This window comes from Phaethon aethereus, assembly GCF_964289735.1.
Source record: "Phaethon aethereus genome assembly, chromosome: 15".
In the NCBI taxonomy this organism is placed as follows: domain Eukaryota; kingdom Metazoa; phylum Chordata; class Aves; order Phaethontiformes; family Phaethontidae; genus Phaethon; species Phaethon aethereus.
Window position 1 is genome coordinate 9,004,980 of NC_138591.1, and position 23,617 is coordinate 9,028,596.

The 23,617-nt window shown below is 42.0% G+C and overlaps 2 protein-coding genes across 2 annotated transcripts; one reads left to right on the plus strand and one right to left on the minus strand.

Moving 5' to 3' along the window:
• Nucleotides 1-1,046: 1,046 nt before the first annotated feature.
• On the minus strand, nucleotides 1,047-16,734 carry REXO5 (RNA exonuclease 5; the record flags this gene model as incomplete). Its single annotated transcript, XM_082006655.1, has 19 exons — nucleotides 1,047-1,116; nucleotides 3,200-3,309; nucleotides 3,942-4,135; nucleotides 4,646-4,865; nucleotides 5,373-5,465; nucleotides 5,964-6,101; nucleotides 6,226-6,336; nucleotides 6,681-6,789; nucleotides 7,110-7,246; nucleotides 7,832-7,934; nucleotides 8,769-8,863; nucleotides 9,443-9,581; nucleotides 10,393-10,508; nucleotides 11,315-11,403; nucleotides 11,545-11,694; nucleotides 13,064-13,148; nucleotides 13,913-14,039; nucleotides 14,896-15,017; nucleotides 16,618-16,734. The coding sequence occupies 19 exons, from the start codon at nucleotides 16,732-16,734 to the stop codon at nucleotides 1,047-1,049; spliced, it is 2,325 nt and encodes a 774-aa protein (XP_081862781.1).
• A 477-nt stretch (nucleotides 16,735-17,211) lies between these two features.
• On the plus strand, nucleotides 17,212-22,516 carry ERI2 (ERI1 exoribonuclease family member 2; the record flags this gene model as incomplete). The annotated part of the gene is made up of 8 exons (XM_082006768.1): nucleotides 17,212-17,253; nucleotides 17,436-17,598; nucleotides 17,907-18,034; nucleotides 18,184-18,340; nucleotides 18,898-18,998; nucleotides 20,110-20,191; nucleotides 20,876-20,964; nucleotides 21,173-22,516. 8 exons carry the CDS (start codon nucleotides 17,212-17,214, stop codon nucleotides 22,514-22,516), a joined length of 2,106 nt encoding a protein of 701 aa, XP_081862894.1.
• Between the last annotated feature and the right edge of the window lie 1,101 nt (nucleotides 22,517-23,617).

The window sequence follows — 23,617 nt, forward strand, 5'->3', positions numbered from 1 at the left end:
AAATATTCTATCAGCTGTATTTCACAATTTCTGGAATAATATATATATTTCAACTTTATCTCAGCTTATTATAATTCGTATCAAGATATCCTTCGTCTCATGTTCAAACCTCGTAACAAATAGTTCCTTTTAATTTTTCCTTTTTTTTTTTGATGCTGAAAGCCCTCCTAGGCATGCTTGTGCTTGGGAATTCAGTGTTAAGAAGAGATGCTCAAGCAGCCTTTATTTTAGGTGGCAATGGCTGCAGAGCACAGGGCTGAAGCTGTTGGGTTGCAAGTCGCCTTATCCTCCTGCTAGTAGTGCAGAGTCTTACTGCAGCCTGGCACTTCCAGCTCCCTGCTGAAAGCGATGATGTGTGAAGTTCACACAGACCTGCGCTTTCCTTAAAATGGCCCTTGCACCTCACACAGCCACACTGTAACTTCTCGGTTTTTTTCTTGGCTTTTTTTTCTTCTTTTTTGTGTGTGGGGTGGTCAGGGAGGGAGGAGAAAGTGGAGGTTGTCCAAGAAGTATGAATCACCAATTCCTCCTTTCCCTGTACTAAGTACAGTACTTTTCCGGAAAGGAGGCAGTGACTCTGCTTCAGAGCTGGCACAGTGCACTTCCAGAAATCCACACAATTCCCGAGAACAGCTTTTAACTGCTGCGCAGCTGCTGCAGGTACTGCATTAACTTGGCTCGCTGGTTTACGGCCTGCAATGTTTTGGTGGAGACAACACAGCTGGTACGTCGGCCTCCGGCAATGAACGACTTGCTGAGTGACACCTTACAGGCCAATACTGGCTGGCTTTTATGCAACGCTCCCCCGGTTTGCTCCCAGCTCTTCCCTGGCTCACCCATGGCCAAGGAAAACTGCCACAGCAGGGAGGGTTAATGGAAGAGGTTTTGTGCTTTAAGATGTTTTGAATAGCTTTTATTTTTAGACTTTGTAAAAGATACAGAGTGAAAGCCTATTGTTCCTATGGTAAGAGATCTTTACAAAGACATCAATATTTAAAGCAATTAAAAATATCTTAACAAAAGACTTTGCTTAAAAACTTGGCAGTTTAACAAGCACTCCTCCCTCCGTCATCTTTTATTCCCATCAGACCAAGGCCAGATTGTGATCCATACATGCTGCAACATAAACAAGAGGTATGTTATTTCTGCTCAGGGTAGCCTTGATACACACAAGCTTGCTGGTCTAGCAGTGAGAAGCCTGCAACCCTCAGGGTCAGTAGATTGAAAAACTGTATTTTCTTTTTTTTCCACCCAACAATTATTTGGCATTCTTTTTAACCAAGAACTTGGACTGTCAGTCCTCTGGGAAACTAGCACAGGAACCTCATTTGGCAAGAAACCTGTTCCAGCCTGGGATGGAGCTCCCTTCCAACCCGTCGTGGGCTTCTGTACGCTCCTTGTGGATGCAAACTCCTGAATTCACCCGTTCTGCTAGTGGGATTCATACCCATCAGTGGTGCAAGATAACAGGCAAGCTTGTGCTAAGTGAGGCTTGTTTGAGATGGCCCTTGAAAAGTAAATCTGGACCTGCTGAGACCAGGGCATCTGCTGCAGCAGACACATGGTGTGGACTGTAACTGCACAGCCCTCCTCCCCTCAAACTTGCCAGTGGGGCTGACAGGTTAGTACACAGCATAACTGAGGTGACACAGTGGTGTAGTGAAGAGGCAAATGATTGCTCAGAAAGGTAAAAACTCAGAGCCCAGAAGAAGGCAACAGATGGTCAAAGGGCCACATGACTACTAAATTGCCTCAGTTCAGGCCTTCCCCAGGGCTGACTTAAACCTAGGCAGTATTTGATACTGAGCTTGTGCAAGAAACCATTTATACATGGCTACATGCAATCAATCAGCACTTCTGTTAAGAAGGTAGGAATTGCTGCTGTCTCATTTTGTATGCTGTTCGTCTTTTCTTTGGTGTGGGGGGAAAGCAGCTTAATGATCTTTATTTAAGACAACAAGTTATTAAAAAAAAAAATCTAAAAAATAATTCTTTTTTAAAAAAATTAGAAACTGAACAATTAGAGCAGATAATGCCAAGAGCAGCGCTTGGCATGCAACCTTGCTAAAACAGTTTGTCACTGGCATTAAGCCTAAATATACTCTTGGCTTAGGATGCATCTCCCTTCTAGGGACGCTGTTTGGTGCAGAGGGTAATACAGCATCATGATTCTTCTCAGGAAGCTTTGCAAGTAAGAGAGGAGAACCTGGCCTGGCTGCCTAGCCCGGCAGAAGACATGCTGCCAAGCAGTTCTGTCTCCCTGCTTCTATTTCAAGGCATGTCTTCTGTCTCCCCAAGGAATGGTACCCCTTCTGTTGAAGGGAAACTGAAGAAAAGCAAGGGTAGATGTGACCTTTATTTGAGTGTCTGAACAGTGACACAGTGAGACGAACAGAAAGATGACTTCTGAACTATGTACTCAGTAACTAGGGCCTTGCCTGGGAAAGAATTAACCTTTCTGGTTAATTATTAAGCAGTGATGACTGTGGCAGTTCAGGCCTCAGGGTCTGACATGCAGGAAGCCCACCCCACCGGGAAGCATCCCTCATAGTGGCGCTGAAGCCCACCTCGACTCTAGGACTTGCCCCTTCCTATGAAAGCTTAAGGACTCGGTGAAAGTGTTCTTGTTTTCCCATTGTGTCCCTCAGGTAGGAATGAGGGCATGAACCACCTCCTTCATCAGCTATGGCTGAAGCATGTACATCAGGGTACCACAAGACAACAACTGGTTGATGGTACCTTGGCTGCAGCAATTAGGTGGTTTTAAAAACAAACAAAACCCCACCAAAACCATCCAAAAAAAAAAAATTGCTGCTGTGGGAACGCTGCTCGATTCTCTCACAGGGACAGAAAACTTGCTGTCAACAGGGATGAAACATCCACCAGGGAAGCTAGGTGAACTGAGCTGACCTGTGTAACTAATCAACACTGTCTACTTCAGCCTTGCTGATCTGGGCCATCAGCTACAGAAGTTGTTTCAGCACTTGTGCTTGCTCTGGATCAGGCATGGCTTATGGGCAGAACTTTCATGTTAGGCCAATAAAACCTGAACAGTAAGTCAGACCGAGTACACCACCTTCTTCAGGCCTTCTCTCAGGCTTTCACTTCCTTGTGCAGGGTTTTAATTTTTAATAGATTAAGATAAAGATATTTGGCTATGTATTTTCCTTGGCTCTTGGCAAAACAGGTGGCAAGTTACCTGTTCACTCCAGGAAAGAGAACAACACACAGGGTGTTATTCTGCAGACTTCTATAAAGCTTTTTGACATGGTGGTCTAACTTCTTCACCTTTTTCCTTAGCTCCTGCTCCTGCAAAACAGAATATAAGCATTAAAATCCCCAATTTACCTGCAGCTATAGCAATTCACAGATCTGTGGCAATCACACTTAAAAAAAGTGCATGGAGTAAGACTGACCCTTGTGCAGTAGTGTCAGGATGCAGACAGCAGTGATTCTGTTACTGGCTGGCATTTGACAGTGCAGTGGCTCAGCGGCAGGGACAACCACATGCCCTACTCAAATGGCACTGCAGCTTCCTCCGGTAAAAATGAGCGCTGCAATGAGAGCTGTGTTTTCCTGTATGGCTGCACAGTCAGTCACCTCTCCCGCTGACTCCCATGCCACTTACTTGCTACACGTGTACACCTACACCGGGAGACTTCCATTCCTGCGTAGCATCACTCACTGCACTGAGCAGCTATGCTGGTTTTAAGGTTATACAGTACGCTGCACACATCACTATCTATCTCGTGGTATTACCTCTCCAGACTGCCTTGTGGGAACTGATCCTTGGCAGCCTTTCTGCTCCAGCACAAGGAAACCCTTCTGTTACACACGGCCCTGCACCTGCATCTGCTCAGTTACCTCTCCTGATTCCAAGGGCAGTACCTCCTCACTAACTAACTTAACTGCAACGAACATCAGCATAGACTTAAACTCACAGAGTCAGTTAGCTGCTCCATTTTCTCATACAAGATGTTTCCTCCTTGCTTCCCATTGCTGTGATTCATTTGCCAAATCCATCTCCAGAGGTGACCGGAAGCAAGAGCATTCCTACTTCTTAGTTTGCTGCCCCTCATGGTCCAACCATTTATAACTTCAAGGGCATCCACAGCACTCTGTGATTTCTGGAATTCTGAAACACAAAGAGAAGGGGAACATGCCTTGGCAGTGATGTTGCTGCCCTGCTCCTTGGCACCTGTGGGGCAGGGCTAAAGGCCTGGAGCAGGAAGGAGATGAGAAACAGACCCTCATCTTGCTACAGGTAAACATCACACTACAGAAATGCCAGTTAACTGCAACAGCACTCATCCAGTTGTTCTCCTCACCTATTTAGAGGAGCTTACTTGTCTGTGTGAAGCTGCACAGTAGCCAACCCTCATGTTGAAGTACTGGAGCCAATGAACTATCTTGAAACTACTCTAAGTAAAGATGATTTTTTTTTTAAGCAGGTTTTTTTTCCTTTTAAATACTTAGCTGTAAACTGCTCCTCCAAACGCTACATGCTTTCACTGAGTATTTTAAATACCATCACTTTGAGTATACATGAGTTTCAGTAGCTCTTGCTGTATCTGTGCAAAGTCCCAAGGGCTGCTGAATGAGCTGACTGGAAGGAAATAAGCCTGCTGTATGTGAAGCTACTTACTGAGGAAACAGCAGCTCCTGTGCTTTCCATGCTGGAGTGCCTTTGGCAGGAACAGTGTTTCGAGGTCTTTCAACTGGCTGAATTCTTCTTGCAAGTCCATCTCTGTTAATGACTTCTTTAGACCCGCCACATAAATCACACCTTCGTTTTCTACATCCAGTTCTAGTTCCTTTATCAAAACATCACAGTCCAGCATTGCTGCGGTGACAGGTCTCTGGACCTGGGGTGGATTCAGCAGGAACAAACACAGCCTGTGACCCTGAGCAGCTCTGTGTTCTCAGCCTCTATTGTAAATTATTTCCTCCCGTTACCAAAAGTTGACAAGCTATTTTCCCTCCCTTGAAAAAAATATGACTAATGAGGGCTAACTTAATTAGTCATGAAAAAGGAAGATACCATGTTTGTAATGCAGAAACACTGTAAAATTAAGAGCCCCATACTTTGTATATGGCATTTTAATACCCTCTTACTTGGCTCTTCCTTTTAAAGCTGCAGTTGGAGGTCAGAATGCTTTCTAATTCCCATCTGCTGACAAGCAGAAAGGAAAAAGGAGGGCTATAACCATTTCCTTTCTGCCAGCGGCCCTAAATTGTCCAGGGACACGGAGATGGTAATAGCGCAACTGGCCAATATTTGCCCAGACGCTATGCTGTGAGCAGACACTAAAAGACACATATTGGATGCTGTTCCTGTGCTCAACATAACTTAAGCTATTTGCGTTGTTTACCTTAATGCAGGACCCTGCTACCTCAGCTCCGTTTAGGCTTTCCACAGCAAGCTGGGCAGCTTCCAGCACTTCGTATTGGATACAGACATAGGGCTTAAAAAAGAATGATAAGATACATCACGCTCATCAATACGACACATAAGTCCTCCCTTTTTAATAGTCAGGTCTCAATAATAGTTGTGTTTTCTTTCAAAAACAGAATGTAAATAGGTTTGGGGGTAATATATGTAACACTCCATAGCTGTTAAAAACAACCTTCAATTAGCTCATCAATTAATATCAACTTTTTTTTTGCCATTAAAGGCCTTAGCATATCAGTTCTCAAGAAGGACAAAAAGCATCTCAGCTTCTCCAATGCTCACAGTCCTCTAGCTTGAACAGCACAGTTATGCCACAGGAGCCGTGTTTCTTCTTGTCATTGTGTGGAGCAGCTTTCAGAGACCCTGAATTGTTGTAGCTGATGACTAAACCACCAGAACAAAACCCAAACAGAGTAACTGGTATTTCAGTGGTTCTAAGCCATGTCTTTCCACGAGATTACTTGGGCCTTCCATGCCTGTCAGCAAGCCTAATGCTTTGAGTGCTCCTCACCTGGTATGTTTCAGTTACCACTGTGAGAGATTGGATGGGTCCACACCTCCCAAATTCTTTTTTCACAGACTTCAAGCAAAAGCTTTCTTCAAATGGACCTGCGTAAATTGTCAGCATGTCAGTCAGCTTGCTTCTCACCTGGAGGAACACAGATTAGAGAAGGAACTTCACAAAGCAAAGGAACTAACTACTTGGTGCCTCCAGATAAATAATGTCTCTTTCCAAGCTCAGCAATGAAGACTATTCTCAAAAAAAATAGTACCTTTTCACAAAGTCCAGCAAGAAGTTGAGACACAATGTACTCTGGACCTAAGCTGAACTGAACGATACTGAATGTGGACAGGGGAACATCTTCTAAGGCTCTCTGAAGAATCTGGAGGGAAAAAGAGCATAAAGGCTCAAAGAGGTACATGACAATTGTACTGCAAAGGATCAGAAACAAAGCTATCAAACTTAATTCCTAACTTTAATTTTCATTATTGTCCAAGGAAGCCCTCAGGCAGAAATTCTTCTTTAGTGAGTCATGAGAGGATGTTGAGGATCAAAGCTTATTTCCAAAATATTAAAATGGATTTAGCTAACCTGGTATTAACACTATTGCTAAGAGTACTGTCAGTCAGCTTTTTAAAATAGCACTCCTCTACCCACCCCCAGAACAAGAAGAACTTTGAACTACTTTGATGCTTGCTTTGACCAACCCACTCTAAGTCCACTCACCTGTTTGTTTGAAGCGCTCAGGTTACTCTGACACAGGCCAGGAGAGTCTAGTTCCTGTCTGCCCAAAAGGAGTGGTTTTTGGCCAGTCACCTGCAAGCAGTCTAAAAAACTAGCAGAGAGAAGCAAGCTATGAATTACAGTACTTGTCAATATGGTGAATTAAAAGCTTTCAAGAAGTGCTTGTCAGAGAAAAATGATACAGTTCATTAAAGACATTTGAAAGAATATTCTTGTCTTCAACATCAAAAGAAGCCTAGAACATGCTTTGTGAAATGTAAGATGCAACTTCTGAAAGTTTTCCAGTGCTATGCTGCAATTATTTGTGTCTCTCTGAAGATCCTGATGGCTTCCAAAAAACGTAACTCACTTCTTTGATTTTACTGAGGATTCAACTGAAGGAAAAACATGCATATTTGAGAATCTTATTACCATGGTTTGGAAAAATGTAGAGGCTCATTCAATTGTTTCTGGACCCTAAATCCTTGTTGCCGTAACGCAGCTTTGTTCTGTGGGACCTCAGCCAGTTTTTCAGTTGTCAGAAGCATCTCCAAGTTTAGTTCTGCTACCTTGGGGAAGGAAGAAGAATCGCTGATTTTCATCTCAGCTAACTGTAGCTAACCAAAAAGCATATGCTTTCTCCGAGTCCCCTAGACACACTCCACAGTAGTGAAGAAACACAAGCATTAATTTCTTGCCTTACTATTTTCTGTTGTCATTTTCAAGCATGCAGCACTCACAGCATCAACCAGCAATCATCTCCAAAAAAGTTCTCTCAGAAATCAACAACACAAGCAAAAGACTCATAAGACCAGCTGAATCACTGCCACAACATACAACTGGAAAAAAGACAGGCAGTCCTGTAGGCTGAAAGTGTCCGAATCCTTCTTTAACCAATGCCCCTTCTTCAAGATCAGCAGCAATGCTGATTCACATCAGTGTTTGAGTACTGAAACACTGGTAATACTCCAGGTTATTAAAATACCTGGATATATGCTGAAAGTAAGAAGTTGTCAAAATTGTGGCCTCTATCACAGGTCCATTTTCTCTTCTACATCAACAAGAGGATGGGCAGGAATGTGGGTTTTCTCCTTCATAAGCACAACTTGTATATTCTGTGATTAAGGACAGAAATCTTAATTAGATATAGCTACCTTTGCTGGTCCTTGCTCAATAAAGAATTGAGCCAATTCCAGTGCAGCTCTAGCATCTTCTGTAGGATCATGCCCAAGCTTCTGTTCACACTGAATCTCCTTCCTAGGGCATCAAAATTAGGTGTAGAGGCAGGTTATCTGTTTTTCCACACTGACCAACATCCTGTCTTTTCTAAACTGGGTCCTTTTCAGGCCAAACAGCTTTCCCCTCTCCAAAAAGGATTTCAGTTCTGTGCAGCAGCATTCTTGTGAAATATTCCCAAAAGTTACTGCAAGAAATGTTTTTGCAATGTTGAACAAAACACTGTTTACCAGGTTTGACAGAAGCAGTGCTAATACTTGGTACTCTGATGCATGACTATTTTTAATTTTACTTCTTCCTTGACCAATGACCCAACTCACAGTTTGCACACAGACAGGGAAGCAACCTCCAACTCAGTGAAGTTTGGTGCTGCAGGGTATTAATATTCGCTATGGAATGGTCAGAACTGTATCACTAAAACATACTATCCAGTGATAGCTAGTACACTGAGGAGTATGATTTAAGTCAGTAAATCACACTTTTATGTATTAGCCTTTCTTTCTTGCTAACTGCAACAGATCTCATTTGTGTGAGCCAGAGTGTCTTTGTTGCTCTACAATTCAATACACTGCTACTGCTACAGACCTGAAGAAAAGCTATTTTGCGAGGACTCAAATCTGGTTGGGTCACAGTGTCCTTGCTTGCTCAAAGACAAGCCAATTTATTACGCTGCCTGACGTTTCAAGCAGGCAGTAAATTCTTCTTTACTGTGTCTATTTGCACAGCCTGCTCCTTCCTTTTAAATTTTAGTGAACAACAACAAAAAATTCTGATGTTACTAGTGGAAGAGCAAGACCCTATGACCCTCCATGACAGTTTCTAATATTTCCCATGATAATATAATAATAATCTTACCCTAAAACGGCTTTGGCTAGAAATTTTAGCTTAAATCTTCGCCCTTCATTTCTGGCAAAAAGCAATGAAGTGTCAATAACACTGGGGTGGATCATCTGGAGGAGAGAAAACATCACCAGTTTAATTTAAGAACAGCAGTCATATAGAATTGGGCAGTAACTCCATTGTTACCTGTGCCTCTGCCTTTGCATTTCAGTTGCCAGTTTCTCACTGACAGATAACTGGTCCACAAGAAGAGAGCAGATGGGTGTAATGAAACAAGCGCAACTCTCATTTCTAACACTCTGTTGGGAAGATCTAGAGTGTGTTAGAAAGATTAATTAAGATTCAAGCAATTTAGGTTGGTTAAATTAAACACAGGAAGGAAGGACTTCAGTTCTTCCTGTGACAGAGCTACCAAAAGCACCTGGCTGAAGCAGAGAGGTAAAGCTTCTGTTGCAACCATATCTATGTCTGGACAGACTCCTCTCTTCCTTTTGGGTTCTCAACAGCCCCCTGCAAGTTTTACAGATGTCAGGAGAGTGTTTCTCTTTTAAATCCTTACAGACATAACACTATTCATAATAAAAAGCAATTAACAAGTGTTCACTAATAAAAAGAGGAATTGTTTAGCGTTTTCAGGTCTGAAATGAGTATCACAGGGTTGGAAAAAACACTCTTAAAGGCATACTCACTTTCAAAGCCTGAAGATCAGCATTTAAAGAATGACCCACCAAGACCGCATCATGGGGAAGCATTTTTTTCAGTCTGGTTTGGATGTCTGGCAGTTTTGTTTTCACTGGAAGAAGCATTTTCTTTGTGATTCCTGAGAATCTTTAAAAAAAAGTTGTATGAGGTAAAAGGAACACATTAGCGACAGTGCCTACTGGAGAATATTACAAGCAGGGCATGTAAAACGTGAACTGTGTGTAACTAATGACAGAATGCTACTTAATGCTTTCTGTTCCAACATAAGAGGATATACTGCAGGTATATTAAACTGCTATGAGTGCTACCACATCTGTTTCAAAAGTTTCTCTCAAGTATAACTTATTCTTAAGTGATGCAGTTCTTATCATCAGATAGCACAGGTAAGGAAATACTGCAAGACCAATGGTGAAAGGAGATGCTTCCAAGTAACCTGAGGGGATTGGCACATCACCTCCTGGACAAAACCAGGCAAAGTTTTAGAAAAGACAAGGCTTGAGTTTTGCCTGCTTTTGTTACCATCCTGAACCCAGCCCTAGAGGTGTGTGAAAGCTGATCAGCTGCTCTGTTTATTTACAGATAAGCAAACTTAGCTATGGAGCAGAGAGACGCAGACTGCAATCGTACACTCTTAGCCTGTATCCTATTTTATAGCCAGCAATAAAAAGTAACTCATACTGCGTATCATTGAACTTCTCCTGTAACGCTGCAGAATGATAATGCTTCTGCCTAGCCACATGGGCACTATGTAGCAGAGAGCATATACATAATGTTGGTTATTCTCATCACATAGCAAGAACTGTATTCTTAACACTGAGAAAAAAGCAGTAGACAACTGTGCAAACCAAAACTTCTGAAAGGTCCTGTGTAACAGGTTTAATTTGAAAGGGTTGCAGCTCTTAAAGACGAAGAGATAAGAAACTTATGTGCAAGTCACCTGGTGCGGTAGTTCACTACTGTGCTTTCAGGTTTGACTAGTTCATTCAAGAGGCATTGACCCTGTGCATCCACCAAAGAGACACGAGTGACTTCGTTCCCTTTTGCAGTCAGGCACTGTCAGGAAGAAGCAAAGGCAGTTGCTGAATCAACATGATGCTGCCACTCAAAAACCTTACCTAACATCTGCTTTGGCTGCAGCCAGCATCACTACTAAGGAGTTACTCAACATAGAGATCTACCTCTCAAAGCTAGTTGTTTTATACTGTAACATGCTTCAGTTTAATTGTTACATGCCCACCATAAGCACAGCAAACACACAGGCAAGCACAACGGAAAGAAAACCGTTATAAAGTGCTGATTTCACAGATCAGTCTGTGCTCTGTACTGCAGAGCTGTCCCTGAGAGCATCTTCACTGGCAAAGATGTACAATTTAAAAGCAGCGCCCACATTGTATTGTTAGTAACTCAATGCTGATGCCAAATAGGCATCTCTGCAAGGTCAAAACAGCACAGCATGCTGCCAGAAGAACTGTGATGGTTAAATGAACGAAGATGTGTGATAGGGAAATATCTTTCCTTTCCCAAACCTTGGGGAGGGCTGGGAGGAAGAATTCCACAGCAGTCTCAGGCACCATTGCTGATGGGCCTGGCAGATCCAGCTGCTGCTCTGACAGCCAACGCAGAAGTGAGCTCTCTGCTGCACTGCGCAAGATAACATTTCTGTCTTGTTGCCAGAACCACTTCCTGAGTCCTCCCCATGGCTGCATTAGCACTGCTACCATCAATGAAGACTGGCAGCAGATATTAATGTATCAGAAGTGGTTTAGCAAATACACAGGGTGCTTGGCTCACTTTGGAATAGCTGATAGGAGTTTGGTTGTTTGACTATATTTTGTAAGGCCACACGCATTTCTTTTTACCATTTCACAATCCAGACCAAAGAGGGGGCTGCTGTCCGTCCTCTGCTGATCACACTCTGTATATATATAGCCCTTGCATCCAGGGGAGCCTAGAATGAAAAGATACCCATGAATAAGCAGCAGACCTCTCCTAAAACTCCTATCTCTCATGACCAAACATACCACTAACTCTCAAAATAAAAAAAAAACCACACAACAAAACAACCAAACAAAAGCCCTCAAAAACTGACCTTTTATGGGATAGTCATTTTTTTTCTGCTCTTCTAAAGTTAGCGTATAGCTAGTTAGGCCTCGTTTCTTTTCTCCGTATTTCTGAATGATGGGATCACATTGCAAGTCTGACTTTTTAGGAATACACTCACTGCTAGTGGAAGTCAAACCTGTAAAATACAGAAGCATTTGTCAAGCTCAGATAGCACTCCCAACCTGCAGTCAGTTTTCTGCATTAGGCTGTCCACTAAGAGGCTACACCATTTCAAAGGAAAACACTACCTGAAACAATAAACTGGATGGATGGATGGATGGACAGACAGAGAGAGAGATAAGACAGACAGACTATGTCTCTGTCTGTCTGTCTATCTCCAGTTTCTATCTCTCTCTCCAGTTTCTATATATATCTCCAGTTTATATCTAATTTATCGTGTATATATATACACATACACACTATGCACATTATATATACATAGTTATATATACACAATACTATACATAATGTACATAATGTATATACTAAGTATATATATAAAATACTGGATATTCAGGATACTTGAATCTTTTCCCAGTTCAGCTACTGACACTGATGGCTGATTCAGAAGCACGTCACACCACAAGCCTCTGTCTCACATGCCTTTCAGAAATAGAGAGAACAAACTTGCCTCATAAGTGTGACAACATAATCATCTGTTACTTCATGTAAGCTGTAAAAGAAATTATCTTTTTTTCCTACCTTCTCTGTGAAACTCTTTCCCATAAGTATTATCAGGAGAAAATGTGCTCTAAGTGTGGCTCACAAAGAAGTAAGCACTAAACTGACACCAGAATCCACAGCTGTATAAAGTTAAAGTATCCTGTAGTTGATTATCTGCAGATTGCACTTAAAAGAAAAATATACCTGACATCTCAGATCTGTGACTGTGCAGTAGGTTTACAGTCAGGATGCCAGAGGACTTTGTCAAATACATTGAAAGTAACAGCTGTTCATTCTCCCATTTAGGACTTGAATGCAAGATTCTTTGTTACACTTCTAACAATTTCAGTGAAGTTCTCATTGTAGTCTCTTGCAGGTTTTGTACAAGCCTGTTGGATTACAATCACCTCTATAAAGAGTGTAAAAATAGGAAATCATTTGTCAACAAACCCGTTCTTTGCCTTGATTTGCTGCTCAGTATAACAAAGTAAACTAAGAAGAAATTAATAGCTACTCAGCTTGAATCTAATTTATTCATAAGATACAGAGATATATATTAGAATAAAATAATCACAAAATGGGTAATGAAGCATCAGAATTTTGGATTAAACATGTTAAAAACTTCTTCTCTGCTTTTTGCATTTACTTGTGACAATAAGCCCAACAGAGTTACTGAAGTAGTTAGCGTAACTAGTCTCATGGTTTAAGCCGTTATATGTCTTCCTTTGTAAACAAGTTTACCATAGCAGCACACTGGGATGGCATACGATGCAAAGTCCTAAATTACCGTTGAAAGTGAATCACTGTGGTTGAAAGAGATCATGCAAAACCAAGCAAGATACCTCGTGCAGTGTTTTGAGGTTTCAGGTTTGCTCCTTCTCCATACAGGCTGGCTAGGAAGTTAGTGGAAGGTGTTAATGTGAATCTCTGGGGAAAAAAAAAAGAGATATGTCAGAGACTTTGAAACAAGCAGAAATATCAAGCAAACCAACACAAACCAAACCTGTTTTAATGACAGACGATAGAGGATTCTTTGTACTAAGGGACAGATTTGCCTTGTGTGATATGATCAAGAAGGCAAAACTCAAAGACTTTCTTTGATAGAAACTAAAGCAAGTTCCAGACTTTCCAGTTAAGTTGTGATTTGCATTTGCTGCAGTTCAGGGAGAATTCTCTAGAAGTCTGAATCAAAGCATTTCTTCCTTCCTTCCTTCAAAAATGTTGCTTGTAACTCAGAAAATTAAAATAATTCTTTTAATAATCTTTTTGCGAAATGAGAGAAACTTGACATAAAGTGCAAATAGCAGAAGTGAGATTTTTCAAACAGTGGGAATAGCATAACTCTATTGAGAGTCTCCTCACTCAGAGTAAATTCCAAACTAACTAAGATATTTTTAATCTCACTGGCATCCTGAAGACGTGGGAAGCATAATAGTCAGAGGACTGAAACACCAATACACATTTCACCTGGTAAGGCTTCAAAGACATAAGTCTTGAAAACCTGTTTCTAATATCAAAGCCTTGGCCTTTGTTCTGAGCTGACAAAGACTACAAATAGACCCTCTCATTAGCTTGCTTTGAGAGTCAAAGCAACTTCCTATTGGAAAAGGCAATAATTTCACTGCAGCGATCAATCCTTGGGACATGGTTTCAGGACTGGAAGAAGACAGCAATACAGTCTGGGGACTTACATGCTGGAAGACTTTTCTGAGGTGTTTGAACTGCAAATAGAATTTGTAGAAATGGAGTTGGCTCATTTCATGTAGAACAATAACCACAACCCCAGCCAGGTGGCTTTGGTGATAAATATGGCACCAGCTGCAGTTTAAAAAAAAATTTTAAAAAAATCAAAGCAAAACAATTATCAAGCACTCTTAAAAATAAAACTTGGAACCAGCCCAGCTTTTAAGTCAGTGAGTGGCAAAGTGCCAAATGACTTCAGTGAGAAGAAGCTTTATAGCTTATCTCAAACAGCCACATTCCTGGAAGCAACATGATATGCGAGACAGAGAAAGAATGAGTTATAGCAAAATTCTGCTGCAGTACCATTTCAAGACATTTATACCTCATTCAGAATGTGAATACACGAGTAACTTCAGCTGCAGTGATGCAGTCTAGTGAATTAATGCATCAAAAATGTTTCACAAAATTATTTTCTATTCGCTACTAAAAATCTAAAGTGTTTGCCTTGCGTTTCATTTCAGGATTTATTACATTTCACCATATTTTTGCCATCTGAGATTATATACCCGCCTCACCCTTTCCCTTCCATTGCTGAGAAGTTGCCTTTAAAAAGGGAAAAGTCATTAAAATGTTTTTCCCAAAACACTCTAGAATACTCTGTTTCAATTATATCTGACATGAAACGTGTTACTATTTTTTGTGTTGTTAATATTTTTAACATGGTATTCCATTTCTCAATGTGTGAAGCTTCTTCTGTTCCACAAAACTGTTTAATTTTTGATAACTGCATGAAACAGAACTACAAAATGGTAAATTTTTTATCAGAACAGGAATTCTGGTCTCCGGCCGTTATCTACATAATACAGGTGTCATTATGGTAACTGTGTTGCAAGGATTCCAAAACCAGTATGGCCAATAGGCCTTTAGGTATGTTTTCACAACACTTCAGGACACAAGACAGAGTTGATTCCCACATATGTATGTGTTATACCTGGGTTGTGTTGCATTGTGGCATTTTCCCAAAGCTGCATACTTTAACAACTCATACAGCTGGTCATGGCTGATTTCGCAGTCCTCACCAAATAAAGCTGTCGACAAGCGAGATGACTTTTCCTGTAAAAAGGGAAACGATAGCAAAGATAGGTTTTATGTAATCACAGAAGTTCATGGAAAATTAAGTGAATTATATGGTAAAAGGAAACTAGTTTCTATTTGGATAGGATCAACTACATTTAAAATAAGTCTTCCACTCATTACAGGCAAAATTTCCTTTCCGATAACACTTTAATATTAAATTTACTATCAATATTTCAGTAACCCAGTACTCTAACTTCAAAGATTTATTTAATAAAGATTAATGTAAGTAGATGTATGTAGTAAGGAGACTTAAAGTTATTTGATTGCAAGCACGATGTTCTGCTCTCTCAACCCATTCATGCACTTGCTGCTGTAGAGCTTTGGGCATTTATACAAGTGTTATACGTAGCCACTTCATATAAGGTTTTGTTGAAACCCATTTGCTTCATTTACATTATGTGATCTGTTTTGGCAGATGGGTTTGCTGGCCCCTGCAGGAAAAAAAAAGTTTCAGTAAAATCCAAGGAAACTGCAGGAAGAAAGCATCGAGTTGATGTGATAGAGTGGACAGTGTACCACACAGTTCAGCACAACAGTTCTTTAAGCCTAAATGCACAAATTCTTCTAAAAGCTAATCAGCAAGTAAATGCATGCCTTTGGAGACCTCTACTGACCATATGGCCTGTTCCAATGGAGCTCCTTTGAGCTGTAAAAATTTTAAAATACTCTTTTTTTTTTATGTGCTGAAAAGACGCCACAGCATACAGGTCCCACAGGATAAAGAGCTATCAGAAGTTGTGTTTTCCCCACGACGCTAACAAGCCTTGTGCTCATTAATTTTGACAGAGCCTGCCCACCTGGGATTTAGCTGCTGCACTTTTAAAGCCATTTGTCATTGTGTAAGAAAGCTAAACAGAGGTGACAACCTTTGAGGTTCAAGTGGTTAAGAATCATCTGGTAATAATAACACAGGACGGCATAATTGCTAGTCCCTTATCTCTCATGCTAAGTTAGACAAATAAGTAATGACACCATTGTTTTCAATACAGCCTAATTAGAGCTTTGCAAAAAAACCCTAACCAAATAGCACAAGTTTCATTTCACCAAGCAAAGGCTGCCTGCCAACCACAGGAATTTCAGTCTACTCAGGTGCAAATAAGACTGATCTCACAGGTCAGACACATGTACCTTTGTCTCATGCCGGGTACTAAGTTGTGACCTGGGTGAGTAAGATGTTACCATAAGGTAGAAACTTTGGGTCGATTTGCATCCTTCAGGTGTGAACGTGCTGAGCAGACACAATGCTCCTTCCAAGATCTACCTTGTTTAGGAAAAAACGATACTGGAGAGTGTATTATCTTTTAACAAAATTCCTTAAACGTAAATGCCTAACACTCAAAATGAGCTCACTTCCCTACTTCTTGGAGCAGAAACTAAGCCATTATCTGTAGGTATTATCTTTAGCCAAAGCTCTAGCTAGACTACCAGTAGAACACGTTTTTGCTAAGTTTCCAGCAGCCCAACGTGTGATGCAATAAACCTAAGCAAAAAGGGGGCTGTAAGAGAGAACCACCACACAGCCGCAGGCCTGCAGCGTTTTCCTCAACACCCGTGCGACGGGAGCTCTGTCACCCACCTCAGGGCCCCGGCCGCCGCCCGCCTTCCTCCTCTTCCGAGCTGCCTGCTGTCCCCCCGCGTCCTCGCCGGCTCCGGCGGGCCTTTTGCACCCGTTTACACAGACAGCCTTTGCCATGGCCTAGAGGAAAGCACCGCGGGGTCAGGGCGGCGTGGAGCGATGCCGCCACGGCCCCTCACAGCGGGGTGACAGCCCGGGCTGCCAGTCGGCCCCGGCCCCTCCGGGCCAGGCCCCAGCGCGCGCCCACCACCGGGGTTCCCCGGGAAGCATCAGGGGGGAGGGGCGGGCGGGGATCGCCTGCAGCCCTAACGTCATGGGGCCGATCCCCAGCCGCCCCTTCCTCCCCCGGTCCCCCGAGGAGGGACCTCGGCCGCGTACCCCACCTCAGCCACGCCGGCCTCCCCGGCCACCGGTGTGCACGCCGTCTCGGCACGCGGCTACCTGCGCCTGCCTGCGGGCAAGGCCAGAGCAGCCGAGCCAGAGCGCGGATGGGGGCGGAGCCTCCGCTGCCGGCGGGAGGTTTGAAATGGTCGCCGCGGCGCCGAGGCCGCTCCGGAGTGGTCGCTGCCCGCCCGACAGGGGCTGAGAGCGAAGATGGCCACCAAGCGCCTGGCTAGGTGCGGGCCGCAGGGCCAGGTACCGGGGGTGGGCGGTGGGGTGTCCCTCCCACAGACGGTCCTGAAGGGACGGGGCGGTTTGGCGGGGGGGGAAGGGTGGCGGTGCCCGGACGGGCGAAGCCTTGGCGGGGTCCGGGGCGTTCGCCAGTCCGCAGGGGCGGGGTGAGGGCGGGCCCCTCAGCACGGGGACGCTGAGGCGAGGCCGGCGCCGCTGCGGTCCGCAGGCAGCTGGGGCTAGCGCGGAGCAGCGCGCGGGCGCGGAGCAGCGCGCGGGCGGCGGCGGGGCAGCCCTTCGGGTACCTGGTCGTCGTCGACTTCGAGGCCACGTGCTGGCGGGAGGCGGCGCGGCGCGGCCCCGAGATCAGTGAGTGCGGCGGGCGGCGCTGCGCGGGCGCAGAGCGGTGGGCGGGGGCGGCCCGGCGCGGCGCGGGGGCGCTCGGTGGCCGGGCGGCGCCGAGCAGCAGCCCGGGGAGGCGGGGCTGACGGATGGAGCCTTACGCGTTGCGTCTCCATGACATGATGTTCCTTCTAATTACGGAGAGTTCAACTCCAGTTTAAAGCAAAGGAAGTAATTTCTGGGAACAGCTTTAACCTTCCTGGGTTCGGGTTTTTTGTTTGTTTTTATCGGGTTTTTGTTTTTCTCGGTTTTTTGTTTGGTTTTTTTTGTCACAGTTGAATTTCCAGCAGTCCTGTTGAGCACTTCAACAGGAGAGATTGAATCTGAATTTCACACATATGTCCAGCCCCAGGAGCATCCTATTCTCTCTGAATTTTGTACAGAACTAACGGGCATAACACAGGTAGAGCTGCTATTCAGTATTATTTTACACCATTATAATTGCTATTTACTACTTTTTTTAAACATGCCTTTCAAGAGCTAAAGAGAAACACATCTCAAATTAATTTTAGTGCATACTAACACATACATTTCTTGTTCTGTTCCATAAAGAATCAGGTTGATGAAGGGGTCCCTCTAAACATTTGTTTATCGCAGTTTTTGAAATGGATTCAAAAGATACAAAAGGAGAAGAAAATTATATTCAGTTCAGATATTCCAAGTCATTCTACTTCAGAGGCAAAACCATGTACCTTTGTTACTTGGACAGGTAAATAAAATTTTCATTTGCTTTTTCTGCAGAATACTACACATAAAAAATGAACATTTGGTGGTGCTAGTGAGATTGTGTCTTCACTTCTAGAGAGCCAAAATCCTGTTATTCGGTATTAAAGATCTGCAATATTGGGATAAGACTGAAAATACGAAATCCATTGAATCCTGATGTGTTCGCTACATCTTTGTCTCCAGCGTCTGACATCATTACATTTTTCTGCTTTACATATAGTGAACTGTGTCACCATTCTTAGTGTGTCTAAATGATGTAACGAGGTCTTTGAGATCTCTACCCACCATGAAGTCATTCTTTACTGACAACATGCATTCACTTATCCTTATGTCCCACTGCAGCAACCCTAGTGCTTTCATGTACAAAGACTTCGTTAGCCTGTGCTAATGAAGCCTGTTAGCCTACACTTCCTGTCCAGCAGTACAGGATACTACTAGTACATTGAGGGTATGTCCCTTTATGTGGATTTTAAGCCATGTTTATGTAGATTTTAGGACAGTTCTTTAGTGATGGATTATTTGTGGGTTTTTTCTGTGCAGACTGGGACCTGGGTGTGTGCTTGCAGTATGAGTGTAAAAGGAAGCAGCTGCGAAAACCTGACATTTTCAATTCCTGGATTGATCTCAAAGCAACATACAGGGTGAGAAGACTGATACCCATATTATCATCTCAAAGGTTAACTGTATCTGAAGTTACAAGCAAGTATTATATGTTCCAGTGACTAGAGTAACCCATTTATTTTCCTTCCGTGTTATTGCTGAATAACAAATTGCATTTGTTAGAACTGTATGAATTTTAACAGAAATCTTAATACTCAGAAAACAACCTGGTATTATTGTGGAGAAATGAATGATAGTCCTAGGAGAATTTTTCAAGCTGCCTTTCCTTTCCTGACTTCTTTTGCTCTGCTGGCTTCCTAACTTCCCTGGTTTTGTGTGCTCTTATTGCTGCCTTACACTGCTGCATAGAAAATAGTCATCACCATCTGTTTAGAGGTACTTACAGGTCTAGCATGTGAACTGTGCTTGGACCAGAAAGTATATTCTGAACAGCATGAATAATACTGAAAAAAATGAATGTATATTTTTATTACACAGTCTACACTGCAACAGAGTTCTAACCTGGGGGCTAACAGCAGCTCAGCATACCTTCCCCTGTGTACTCAAAGAAACTTTCAAAGGGTGATCCAGGAGTCCACCTCTCCTGACACTTGGAGCTTAGGCTCTTAACTTAGGCTGCAGAATTAGGTCTCTAAAGATAAACAGCGTGAATATTCCCTCTTTCTTGTAATCAAATGAGATACTGGGAGTGAGTAGCAATACTGTCTTGTCTCATTTAAAAACAATTTATTATGCCTATGCCAAATATATTAATATCCATGCCTTTGCAATATGCAACAATTTACACATCTCAAGATATTATTTATAGTTGCATCCTTCAATGCTGTGCTGTTAAGGCCTTCATCAATGCAAGCCATAAAGTGCAAATAAGTAACTGCAGAGCTAAGATAGAATGGATTAGTTTAAGACTGAGAGAAGGGATTCATTGTTCTTTCCATTCCAATTTGTTACAGGGTAAGTCACTTACTGTCTTATGCTTATTTATCCCAGCTGTAAAATGAAGATACTTGACTTGCACAATTGCCTCGTAAGATTTATTATTCATAAGGTGATATTTCTGAAATGGCTTTCACTTCACTGTGAAGATGTTTTGAAATGCTTATGTTAAGCACCTGCATTTTTTTTCCTTAGTCCTTCTATAATAGGAAGCCTAAAGGGCTAAGTGGTGCCCTGCAGGATTTGGGGATAGCTTTTGCAGGACGGGAACATTCTGGTAAGTATAATATGATGATCCTCATTTTAATATACTTTTGGTTTTTTTAAAGCTAAATAGCTACTGTTTATCTGTAGTTAGCTAAACTAAACCAGCTAGTAAGGGCTAGTCATTACTCTAAATAGTAGCTATTATGTTATGCAATGTTCTGTCCAACAAAAACATCAAAACAAGAAATGCTTCAAAGACCAGAGTTTGTTATTTCTAACCTCAGGCTTTATATCTGAAATCTCTCCTACTGCTATTGAGTGCATGTTCAACAAGATCAATCTCTGAATTGCTAGGGCACAAAAGAAAAGAGGTGGAGGAAGGATAAGAAAACTTGATTTTACCCGATAGCTCTGGACAGCATATTAGTGTAGAGAATAGCAGCACAATATGATTTCTTTTTTTTGACACGACTAATAATATTAAACAGAGCAAGGATTTAAAAAATTGTGGATATATGGGTATGTGGATATATTCAGCTCTATGGGTTAGTCCTTCAGGTGTTTCAGCACAGGGAATTTTCTTGAATTTTTTACTTCTGCTTCCCTTTTTTGAACTAGGTAACTATGTGTCAGAGTTCTGTGAAACCCTGTCACCTATGTAAGGCTTGCCTAGATTACATTTTTCCCCTAATAAGAACTATATCCCCAGTAGTAGTTTAAAAAAAAAAAAATTAGTATAACCATACTTTTGAAGGTTTGGATGATTCTCGGAATACTGCCCGTCTTGCTTGGAGGCTGATTTGTGATGGATGTGTGCTGAAGGTTACTAAATCTTTGGATAAGGTTAGTAACTACTTCTTATCTTCCCTTCTACTTGCTTTGTAGCCTGGAATACAGATGAAAGGTGAGCTATTCAAATAATAAACCCAGCATCTTGACTATGAATTGAACAGAACATCCCTAGGCTGATACGCTTACTAATTTTGTGCATTGATTCCTAAAACTTCTGGGTATTCTTTCTAAAATCTCCTTTTGTTTATGGACTCCCTAGGCAAAGAGTAATTTAATTTCCAGAACACTGACTATAAACTTCACTGACAGGACTCCACAGGAAAGTAACAGTAGACCTGAAACATTTAGAGATGGAACTTGCGAAATAAATTCTCTGGCCGAGAAAAACCACAAGTGTGTCGCTGGGATTCAGATAAATTCTAATGTACAAACTGAAGAACAGACCACTTGCATTGGTTCTTCTGCAGATGTCCACATTGTACCTAGCAGCAGCTCAAGGACAGAGTTACATGCTCAAGCCCGAAGCTCTTTAACAGCATCCACTGGCAGATTGCCTGTTCCTCTTGAGCAGGCACAGCAATCTCACAGTACTGTGTCAACAGGCATTGAGCAAGGATTGAACAATGGGCAACCTCTGAGTACAGCCAGATCTAGCTGTACCAGATCTCCAGTACACCCACCAGGACTAGTGCTTGTTGCCACTACTATTGCCTCAGTTAGTATCTCCAATGAAGATGTCAGTACTAGTTCTGATTGCTTATCTCTGCTGACTGACTGGGAAGATGTCGCTTTAATACCAGAATCTCAATATGAACAAAATTCAGACTGTGTTCAAGTCAAAGATGACTCGAGTACTGATGTTTTAACAGTGTTTGAAGAGAAAACAATTCTGAAACAATCGGCTGTCATGAGTTCAGATAATCAGAGTTTGGAGAAAACCATAGTACCTGTGGAACCTCTGAAATCTATCATTTACAAAAGTCCTGATACTACTATCTATAATGTAGGGACGGTACAAAGGCAGACTTCAAATTTTGCAGCTTTTAAGTTACCATCTGCAAAGGTAAATGCTGCTTCAGCACAATCTGCATTAACTGGAAATTATTCTACTCCTTCAGAGGTTCCTAAAAGAAAGCCAACTAGTCCAAAAACATTTCCACCAGCAAAAAAACAGTCTTTTGCTATATATCAAGACAAAATGGCATCTTCTGATCATTCCTTACCTTTAAGAAGTTCAAATTTGCCCAAAGCATCTCCTGCCATTCTGAACTCCACAGTCAATTTGAATCCGTCTGTAAGAGCTGTAAAAAATGGAAAACCAACTCCCCCTCTGTGTAATTGTGGTCGAAGAGCTAAAAAACTGCATGTGTCAAATGCTGGTCCAAATCATGGCAAAGCATTTTTTTGTTGTCCTGTTGGCAAGCATGAAGGTAGTAAGAAAGGTTGTGGATACTTCAAGTGGGAATATGCACTTCTAAAAGACAAATCTAATGGTCTTACCCTGAATGCAGATGCTTTGACCTCTCTTGGGTCTTACGCTAGTAATTTAGGAAATTCTTCCAACAAAAAATATTTGTGTCTTAGACCCTCTATGAGAACTTGAAAGTTGATAATTTTTTTGTCCAAATCTTAAACTCAGTACGTTGATCATGCTTAATATAATCAGGATAGTCAAATTATGTCAAATACATGTTCTGAGAATGGGACAAAAATGACACTGCTTGATAGCAGATATCTTAACATAGATAGAAATGGAAATTGCTCAAGCATACAAAAATAGCAATATCATAAAGTATCTTGTTAATGAAGTGTGAGAGAACAAATAAAAATAGTAAGTGCTAAAATTAAAGTATGAGCAGCTGTTGCTACAAATCTGAAATTTCTGCTTTATCATGTATTTTAAATTCTTTACTAGTCCAGTCTTTAAAGAATATTTTAATGATTTACACTTTTTTCTAAACATACTTGAACTAACTTTAAAAAATGTATTAGAAGTTCTTGCACTTCCCAAAAGTGCTTCCTGAAGCAATAGTGTTCTCTTAAACTCTTACTGTTTTTTTTATCCTTTAAATTAAGTAACAATAAAGACGAAATGCTGGTGACACTCCATTAAATACTTTATTTAATTCACATCACCTACTGTGCTCTTGACTCCATGAGTTTCCCTTTTCATTTGTACCAGTCTGTCTGCTTTTGTAATTTTAGCTATTAGTGTAGCACCTGGACAGCCAAATGCTGGGAATCAGGTAAGAATTTTGTTGAATCATGGAATAGTTTGGGTTGGAAGGGACCTTTAAAGGCCATCTAGTCCAACCCTCCTGCAGTGACCAGGGACATCTTCAACTCGATCAGGTTGCTCAGAGCCCCGTCCAACCTGGCCTTGAGTGTTTCCAGGGATGGGGCATCTACCACCTCTCTGGGCAACCTGTGCCAGTGTTTCACCACCTTCATTATGAAAAGTTTCTTCCTTATAGCTAGTTGAAATCTGCCCTCTTTTAGTTTAAAACCATTACCCCTTGTCCTATTGCTACAGGCCCTGCTGCAAAGTCTGATTCCATCTTTCTTATAAGCCCCCTTTAAGTACGGAAAGGCTGCAATAATTTATTCGAACTTAAACTAAGAAGGACATAATATACTGCCTTTTATGTTACTGTGTAAATCTGAAATACCCATGAAAAAAACCATGAAAAAACAACAAGTAATT